At 48.7% G+C, this 10,067-nt stretch overlaps 1 protein-coding gene across 1 annotated transcript; it reads right to left on the minus strand.

The window, feature by feature from the left end:
* Positions 1-261: 261 nt before the first annotated feature.
* Positions 262-9,699, minus strand: LOC102091212 (endothelial lipase). The gene is made up of 10 exons (XM_065046820.1): positions 9,505-9,699; positions 9,150-9,346; positions 8,073-8,252; positions 5,709-5,820; positions 4,944-5,168; positions 4,130-4,372; positions 3,517-3,637; positions 2,769-2,987; positions 2,083-2,175; positions 262-597 (listed from the first exon to the last, which is right to left on the minus strand). The coding sequence occupies exons 1-10, from the start codon at positions 9,572-9,574 to the stop codon at positions 576-578; spliced, it is 1,482 nt and encodes a 493-aa protein (XP_064902892.1). The 5' UTR covers positions 9,575-9,699; the 3' UTR covers positions 262-575.
* Between the last annotated feature and the right edge of the window lie 368 nt (positions 9,700-10,067).

Raw genomic sequence — 10,067 nt, forward strand, 5'->3', positions numbered from 1 at the left:
GTCCTACGCTAGATGCTAATTTGTTCTTGGCAGCTCATCGCCGACGTTCCGATGGGCAGTTAGTGTGGTTGTCTTCTCAACTCCACTGGCAGGCAGACCAGATCATCGCCGAGGGTCTCGAATCGAGTCGCCGAGGGTCTCGAGTCGCCGAGGGTCTCAAGTCGACGAGGGTCTCGAGTCGCCGAGGGTCTCGAGTCGCCGAGGGTCTCGAGTCGCCGAGGGTCTCGAGTCACCGAGGGTCTTGAATTGCCGGGGGTCTCGAGTCACCAAGGGTCTCATCCATAGGCCCAGTTAACAGGAGCAGGGCAAGAAACGCAGCGTGTAACAGGTCAAGAGAAGGTTAAACACACAAACCAGGCTCCTTGGGGAAGGGAAAATGTCATTTGAGTTGTTCTAGGTCTAGGATCACAGTCCATCAATTGCTCCTCAGTTTCTTGCACCTGATCCAAGATGTTTGTCCTCAAGAGCCAGTTGCTTTAAGTGCTACCAAGCCAGATTATTTTGCCAGAGCCTCTCGCCACCCGTGTGGTCTTCAGGCATCCAGGTTGCTCCATTGTGAGCCTTTCGAGAAGCACTCAGAGCAAATTTGAGACAGATCTGGCAAGAGCGGAGAGAGAAATAAATATTTAGTAAAATGCAGAAGTTGAGAGGAGTAATAAATAATTCCTACGAAACTCTGCGACACTAAGAACAGGTTTAGGCAGCACAGGTTGGTATTTTATTCTGTCAAAGCAGCGTTTTGCCCAACGAGAGCCTGAAGCAGATATTATGCACGTAAGCAGGCAGCAAACAGAAAATACAGGTTTCGACGTTACACTCTGCCTGTTCGGATCCATTTGGGGTGGACAGATGTTTGCAGACTCAATCTCCGAGTAGGGAATTATATCATTTTCCAGCAAACTTGGCAGGAATGGGGAGCTGGACAAGAAGTTCTCGTGATCTCGGGGAAGAAAGATCATTCCTAGAAACCTTAACGCGTTGCAGCTTAGATTTGCTCCTTCGCCTTGTGCAAAAGCTCAACTCCAGGAGGAAGCAGGAAGGGCACATCTGCCACCAATTCTGTTTTATAGGTTTTATATCTTATTTTATTGTACCTGCAGGAATATTCAGTTGATCTTTCAAGACCTGTGGCAGAGGAACGAGTGTTTTGCAGAGGGGTTTCATTCACGGAATTGTTTGTCGCCGCGTGTTAGCGCAGCTTGGGAGGTTCTGCCAAAGCTGGAACGGAACCAGCTTGCGTTCCTGAGCTGAGCTCTGGAGGCTGTGCAAAGCGTGACTTTGCTAAGCCTAACAAGCACTTTGTTCTCTGGATTAGAAGCCACAAAGCTCTACATTGACAAATTGAAATTTAAAAGGCTGGGCTTCATCTAAAGGAGACGATAATTAATCAAATGAGTAAGGATTCATTCAAAGCATGACTAGAGGTGGTCTGAAGCAATCAAGCTGTCACTACGGGGACCAGACTTACTGGAAGTCCTACTCTTAGGACTGATCCTAAGTGTTTGGAAAGTCCCATGGAGCTTAGGCAGGGCTGAGATGCTCTGGCCAAGGCTGAGTTTACACTCAGAAGAGATTAGCGGAGCCAGAGATGAAGCAGTAGGACTCAATACTCCTCAGCTGCGTCTTAAGCCCAAACTTGATCAAGAGATTTCTCGGCAGCTTTAGATCTTCTCCCAGGCCAAAATAATCTTTGCATTCCCAGCTTTACTCTGTTTTACAGGGTAGGAGCGTTTAATAGATGCCTCTAATTTGCTCTCCACTGTTGCAAGGATCTTGGGTATTGGTAGCCACAAATTTTTAGCGTCTACGACGACAGTTTCTTTAGGCCCAGGGATCATGTTAGACCGATCTTGTAAGCGCATAAAGATACAGGATGATAAACCAAGATCAGAAGTGAGGATAATATCACCTAGTTAGTGATAGTTAAGGCATGCATGAAAATTTAATCTAATAGCTGGGAATCTTGGGCTGGAATTTATTAACTTTTTTTAGGAAAAAGAGGTTCCAGGAGTCTAAACAAAAATAAACCCGGCTCTACTCAACCCAGCATCAGAGGATTTCCCTCAGCTGATTTTTTCCTACCTTTTTTGCCATTCTTCTGGGCACTTGACGAACCAGAGCTCTTTGCCGGGTGTTATACTGGTCAGTTGGGAATCCTCCACGCAGAAAGCAAACCTAGGAGGAATAATCGGGAGTCAAGACAAGGGACCTCTTGTCTCTATAATTAACATACAATATGGATTGCAGCTGATTCTGCGACAAGTTGTTTGGTTTGACATCCTTCCTGTGGAGCATCTTGATACACCATCAACTTGTTGAATGGCTGTTTTATATCCTATGTTACCGGCTGCAGTTTTAGGTTTAGCTTGTTGTACCAAATTAGCATATTTTGCCTATAAATAACAGCCGTGCTTATCTACATTTCACTATTTTTGGTGCTGTCAGTACTTTAACCCTTTGGGTATGATCTAAACCATCCCGCAGTACCTAATTTAGTCCCCAGGGGCAGGTAAGACGGTGTTGCAGGGTCTAAATAAAGCAGAACAACATCTTGGATCTCATCTGCAGTGACTTGTTTTGCAACCTCTTGCTGGCAAATAACTCTCTCTCCTACACCACGAGGGCATTGCCTCATAACACCAAAGAGGAAAGAGAATTTAAGGTACCGGCTAAGCTCAAACCACCAGCTTTTTTCGCTAGATGCTGCATGTTTCTCTTTTTTATTAAGGTTTCGAGTCCGCTTAAGTGCAGCCTAACACAATTCTCACCTCTGTTGCGTCTCGCCAGATTTCACACGTATCCGTCTGATGTGCAGTTCCTGGGGAGCCTTCGCAGGCCGGTACCAGTAGCTCTTCAGCTCTTTCCACAGGTCGTACCACGATTGAGACGTTCCCTCCCAAGTAAGCTTGATTTTTAAAAGCTCACCCATGTCCTCTTCCGTGTAGACCAGGAAGGTGTTGGTGGCATTGAGGCCAATTTGATCAAGCCTGAAAGACAAGCCGGGACTCAGTGTTTCTTCCTGGTGGAACCGTGCCAGTTGCTCATTCATTCCACGCCAGAAGTTAAACGCAGCTCTTTGCGGCTTATCAAGTGCTTCGTGTTCAACTGTCACCAGTTAATTACTGTGATTATGCTAAAGAAAGTGAGCTTGGGTAGCTGGTTTGATACAGCGCATCATGTATTTGGCTCAGCTATCCCTCTGTAGCTTAAATATGGATTTCATGCTTCGTGTTTCTTCTGGGAAAAGCTAAAGGAGGTCAGCGATGCCTCCAGAGATACGGGTGCTTTCAGAATAATGGTAGAGGGCAAAAGCAAAACACTTCAATAATGAGCCGTGGAGAGGACTGGGCACATCAAATTGTTTTGATAATTACGTTACAGGATGAAAAGGGCTTTTTTGGAATGGTGATGAAGTGAGGCTGCCCAGCTCAGGTGTTACCAGGGGAAAAAGAGTAAGGCCACCTTGTCTAGTCTCAGGCTTAAGCAAGCACAAGGGGCCAGCTTCAGCTTACTTACATTTCCAAAGAGAGGGGGTCAGATTCTCCATTGGTGCCATGAAGGGTGACGAAGAAAGTGACATCAGCCTCTCCCAAGGTTTGGTAGCTGAAGACGTGCATTTTCATCTGGTAATGGTAGACTGGAGAGAAACAAGGAGGGCACAGATGAAACCAACTTTGTTGAGAGACAACATTGCTCAGCAATTCATGAAATAGTGTTGGCTGGCAAAAGCTAGAGTGTGTATTTATTGAGATATAATTGATCACTTTTTCCTGCCTTTACTCATTGCAAACTTGACATTCACACAACAACAACAGCGGTCCACTCTGGGGAGGGCTCCCCAAACCTTACGCTGCTGTAAGATCGAGGTGGTCTTGGAATTATAACACGTGTCAGGGATAATCCTGCTTAAAAGGCAGTGTCCTTGTGGCCTGTTGATTTTACACAGAGGAAAGAGCCCAGGGATGCCACAGGACAGCAGTGCAGCCCAGTAACAGCAACAGACTAACACCTGCTGCTCCGCTGCTTCGAGATGCTGCTCCTCTTCCACCTCTACATCTTTCCCAACGTTGCGTTTGGGAGCCTGCTCTTAGAGATGAGATTTTGCATTTTTTAAAGAGGGAAACTGTACCTTTGAACGGCATATCAGCTCTTGTTTTTAAGTACATCTTGCTGTTTCTTCTGTTCCGCGTTTTCCTGGCATTGTAGCCGATGCCGTTGCAGCGGTTCTTGCGGCAGCTCAGGCAGATTCCCTTCTTGAAGCGACTGGAATCGGTACATTGAAAGGCAAAGCTCTGCTTGTCTTGGTTGACGAGGGAGTCCACGAAGAGGTGCACAGACCGCTCGTGTTCGCATTTAACAACTTCCCCAATAGCTAAAGAAGCAGAGGCGCAAGGGATACATTTTATTTAATTGTTTGTCAACCCAGCTGCCATTTTTTAGACTTTTTGTAGCCCAACATGAGTTGAGCATGGCCCAAATTTTTCAATCATTAGCTATTCAAGAGGTTAGTACAAGGCACTGTTGCTTGGACTCAATGATCTTGACGGGCTCTTCCAACCAAAATGATTCTATGACTTGAAGGTGACTTGCCATTTACCATGAAAAGAGATTTAAAGAGGGCTTTAGACCCAGCATAAGATGACCATAGTTTATTGTACGAATGAGAAGGTGCTACTTCAGAATTAAAAGCAGGTGTAGTTTCTAGCAATTATCTCCAGTTCTACAGGCAGTTTAGAAAGAAATAGTTTGCTCTGGTAAGTCATAGAATCACAGAATGTCCTGGGTTGCAAGGGACCCACAAGGATCATCGAGGCCAACTCCTGTCCCTGTACAGGACAACCCCACAGTTCACACCCTGTGTCAAATCAACCCCCAGCATCAACCCAAATCTATTTGCGAGGTGTCTACGCTGACCAGAGGCAAAATAAGTAACGAGAACTTACTCCCATAGGCAATTGCTCCCAAGACATCGCTTAATCCGCAGCCAGGCTGGAAGTCTCCCCCGTTGGGGTAGATGTCGACGTGGCCCACGGGCATCTGGATGCCAATGCTGACGCCGAGCGTTTCCCTCGTGTAGGTGTGAAGGACGTCCACGAAGTTGGCATCGTCGGGGGAGAGGCGCTTGCTGGGGTCCACTCCTTCAAACATGGGGCCAGCCGGATCCAAGCCTGGGGTCAGAGATGGTGAACGAGACATCAGGTAAGAAATTGGGTGATTTCATATAGAATAGAGTCCCTTGTACCATGTCCTAAGTCCTTCCATGTTGAAATCAGCTTCCCTCTAGAAGTTAGAAGCAATCTCTTCAAGACACTCTCAGATTTTATTTCTTTTGACTAAACATCCCATGGGACAAACTGCACCCAACAGCTCACACTTCTATTAATTTATGAGCTATAATTAAAGAAACAATATCACTCAGAGGCTTAGTATCTTGACATTAAGGCCTTGTTTTGAACCCACATTTAACTTCAAATATACTCAAGACCAGGTTCGCCTCTGAAAGGTTTATTTAATTGAATGTCCCCTACATTTAGGGTTCAAAATTAAGATGTTTTCTTCTGTCAGGAGGCCCATACTGCTGCCACAGGTAGGAAACTTGTCATTTCTCACTAAGCAAGCCCCAAAATGACATCGCAACAACACAGGAAATGAGCCTCTTCGGGGAAACTCGCTGCCACTAAGGAAATTGTTTTTAAAAAGCCACTTGCCTGTAATTCTGCCTATTGTCCCATGGACGTGGTTACCAGCAAAGCCGGCGACGTGGGCACCCAGGCTGTACCCGATCAGGTGGACGTTCTCAAGCTGGAAGAGCGGGTTCTCCTGCAAGGAAAAATAAACCATATATTAAAAAAAAGGTAATTTCCCCCCCCGCTGTCCTTCAGGACATGTGGCATCTCTCCCATCTGCAGGACACAAGTCTAAATCTAAGAATAAGTTGGGGAGAGAGGGCAGATGAGCATGCTTTGCTCTTTATTTTGTCAAGACTACAAGTTGAATGGTTTGGGTGGTACTTGTGGTTTACCCACAGCCACAGTAACCAGCACCCAACCCCCAATTATAATATTATTTATTTAAGCAGCATCTGGAGCAACTTTCACGCAGGGAGCTGCCAGCAGCCCTTCGGTATTGGCCACAGATTTAATTAGTGAGTGTAGCACCACGGGCTTTTTCCTCTTTCTTTTCCAACCCAACGCTGACTTTGAATTCCCGACTCCTGAGTTCACCTTGGAACAAAGGACTTTAGGAAGAAGAAAGGACTTCAGGAGAAAGGAAGGACCTTAGGAAGAAGAAAGGGCCTTAGGAGGAAAGACTTTAGGAAGAAGGACTTCAGGATGAGGACTTCAGGAAGGAGGAAGGACTTTAGGAAGAAGGACCTTGGGGGAAAGACTTTAGGAAGAAGGAAGTACCTTAGGAGGAAAGACTTTAGGAAGAAGGACTTTAGGAAGAAGGACCTTAGGGGGAAGGAAGGACCATAGGAAGAAGACTTTAGGAAGAAGGAAGGACCATAGGAAGAAGGACTTTAGGAAGAAGGAAGGACTTTATGAAGAAGGGCCTTAGGAGGAAGAAAGGACCTTAGGAGGAAGAAAGGACTTTGGGAAGAAGGATTTTGGGAAGAAGGAAGGATTTTAGGAAGAAGAAAGGACTTTTTAGGAGGAAGAAAGGACCTTAGGAGGAAGGACTTTAGGAAGAAGGACTTCAGGATGAGGACTTCAGGAAGGAGGAAGGACTTTAGGAAGAAGGACCTTAGGGGGAAGGAAGGACCTTAAGGGGGAAAGACTTTAGGAAGAAGGAAGTACCTTAGGAGGAAGGACTTTAGGAAGAAGGACTTTAGGAAGAAGGAAGGACCATAGGAAGAAGGACTTTAGGAAGAAGGAAGGACTTTAGGAAGAAGGAACTTAGGAGGAAGAAAGGACCTTAGGAGGAAGAAAGGACCTTAGGAGGAAGAAAGGACTTTGGGAAGAAGGACTTTAGGAAGAAGGAAGGATTTTAGGAGGAAGAAAGGACTTTTTAGGAGGAAGAAAGGACCTTAGGAGGAAGGACTTTAGGAAGAAGGACTTCAGGATGAGGACTTCAGGAAGGAGGAAGGACTTTAGGAAGAAGGACCTTAGGGGGAAGGAAGGACCTTAGGGGGAAAGACTTTAGGAAGAAGGAAGTACCTTAGGAGGAAAGACTTTAGGAAGAAGGACTTTAGGAAGAAGGAAGGACCATAGGAAGAAGGACTTTAGGAAGAAGGAAGGACTTTAGGAAGAAGGACCTTAGGAGGAAGAAAGGACCTTAGGAGGAAGAAAGGACTTTGGGAAGAAGGACTTTGGGAAGAAGGAAGGATTTTAGGAGGAAGAAAGGACTTTTTAAGAGGAAGAAAGGACCTTAGGAGGAAGGACTTTAGAAAGAAGGACTTCAGGATGAGGACTTCAGGAAGGAGGAAGGACTTTAGGAAGAAGGACCTTAGGGAAAAGGAAGGACCTTAGGGGGAAAGACTTTAGGAAGAAGGAAGTACCTTAGGAGGAAGGACTTTAGGAACAAGGACTTTAGGAAGAAGGAAGGACCATAGGAAGAAGACTTTAGGAAGAAGGACTTTAGGAAGAAGGAAGGACCATAGGAAGAAGGACTTTAGGAAGAAGGAAGGACTTTAGGAAGAAGGACCTTAGGAGGAAGAAAGGACCTTAGGAGGAAGAAAGGACTTTGGGAAGAAGGACTTTGGGAAGAAGGAAGGATTTTAGGAGGAAGAAAGGACTTTTTAAGAGGAAGAAAGGACCTTAGGAGGAAGGACTTTAGGAAGAAGGACCTTAGGGGGAAGGAAGGACCTTAGGGGGAAAGACTTTAGGAAGAAGGAAGTACCTTAGGAGGAAAGACTTTAGGAAGAAGGACTTTAGGAAGAAGGGCTCCTAAATTTGATGTCCACTTCAACATTGCTGCTCCAAAAGCGCTGCAAAGCGACACTGGAGCTCCGAGCCATCATCCCACCAAGCCCTGGGGTTGGGATGACACCCCGACCTTCTCCGCTCGCTACTGAACCCTCCGTTCCCTTGTGCAACGGCGTTACGACAGCGACCGCCGGCAATTCGCGTTACCTGCAACCAGTCGAGCAGCCCGGCGATGCTTTTCCCGACGACCTGCGTGTTGTTGACGGCGTCGGTGTAGAGCTGGTGGGCGAGCGGGAGCCAATCCACCACCACCACGTTGGCGTCCCTCTCCCTCTCCTGCAGCGCCGCCACCAAGCTGCCCAGCCACGTCTCGAACATGCCACTCATCTAGAAAAGAACAGATCCAGGTGGTGGTTTCCGGCTCGCAGGACCCAGGTGACACATTCCCGGTTGAGTTATTTGTATAATCGTTTGCATATTCTGCTCCTCTGCAAGCCCCACTGCTTCTCAGCACTAGTGGTATAAGAAAAACAGGTTTTGAGAGACTCCGGCTGTAATTAGCTGCCTTGCCTTTTAAGGCAGAAGGGAGAGGCGTTCGTTACGTGCCACTTTATCGCTCTTTTTTTTCTTTTCCTCGAGAGTTTCAGAAATTATGATGGATTGCAAAATGATTTGCACCGCCGCTCGCATAAACCCCGGTGGAGTTGATAAATCTCCTCGTGCACATCAAACACAGAAGAAAAAACAGCCTGTGTGCCCCCTGTTTCTTTATCACGTTGCAGAAGCCGAGGCTGCGGACACGCAGCTGCGATTACAGCAAGTCTGTATATTTAGCAACAGAGTGGTCATTTAATTGGATTTTAGGGAAAAATCTCAAGGTCCTTGTCCTGCATTCAAATTATACAGGCATTGAATCATTTAGGTTGCAAAAGATATATAGGATGATTGAGTTCAAGCACTAGGGACATAAAATGAGGTTCTTAGGGACATGGGTTAGTGCCGGAGTCAGGTTAATGGTTGGACTCGATGATCTTGAGGGTCTTTTCCAACCAAAATGATTCTATGAAATGCAAACACAGAGTCATTAAGTAAAACGCACATCGCTTTGCTCCAGAGACCTCAGGTGCCGCTACTAAGGGGCCAGAGTGCTGAAAAGCTGAAAAGTTGTCCAAAATATTACATATTCTGCAGGCACAGCCCATTTGCAGGATAATGTAGTTTCTCTAAGGGGATGGATTGTACCCAAAGCGTCTCATCGAGCAGCGCAGCGTCCTCCATACTCACCGTCCAGCCGTGAATGATGAAGAAGGTTTTCGCCGTGGCGTTGAACCTGCATTCCTCCAGCCGCTCGCGCTGGCCCGTGGCGAACGCGCAACCATCCTCTTCGGCGTCCGCCCAGGAGCGGAGGTTGAACTTCACCTGTGGCTTCAGCTTCAGCCCACGGTCTTGCGTGTCCTCCAGCAGCTCCGTGCCGGTGGCATCTGCCAATGATTGGATCGCAGAGCGGGGAAGGGTCAGCAAAGCGCCCTTCAACCTGCTGCAGGCAGAGGAACCTGCTGCGGGGAGAGGAACCTGCTCCGCGCATCCCCGCGCTGCCCCCCCGCGCCGCCCTGTCCCGCGTGGGCCCGCGCTCACCCACCTCCTCCTCCTCCCCGCGCCGCGATGCAACAGGTGACGCCGGCGTAAAGCAGGAGGACGAGCCTCCTCATCGCTCGGACGGACGGACGGACGGACGGACCGCGGGACGGACGGACGGACGGACGGACCCCGGGACGGACGGGGCTGCGCGGCGGGAGCTCGGCGCGGCGAGCGGGGGCCCTTTAAGGGGCCGCGCGCGGGAGGGGGGGGGCTCGTGGCCCGATGGGGCGGGGTCTGGCGGCGCCGGCCCGAAGCGCCGCTCCCATTGGTCACGCCCTCCGTGACGTCAGCGAGAGCATGAATGAAAAAGGCCACGCGCGCCGGGGAGGGGGCGGGGCGTGGAGCTCACGCGGGGGGGCGGGAACACGCGGCGTGGGGGGAACCCCGCGGGATGTGGGGGGGTTGTGTGGGTGAACCCCCCGCGTTGGTCACGTGTGGGCAAAGGAGCAGCGGGACACGGCCCCGTACAGGGCTGTGCAACCTGCGGGAACACGCGGCGTGGGGGCGGGAACACGCGGCGTGGGGGGAAACCCGCAGGATGGGGGGGTGGTGGTGCGTGGGTGA

Source organism: Columba livia, chromosome Z (genome assembly GCF_036013475.1).
Source record: "Columba livia isolate bColLiv1 breed racing homer chromosome Z, bColLiv1.pat.W.v2, whole genome shotgun sequence".
NCBI lineage: Eukaryota > Metazoa > Chordata > Aves > Columbiformes > Columbidae > Columba > Columba livia.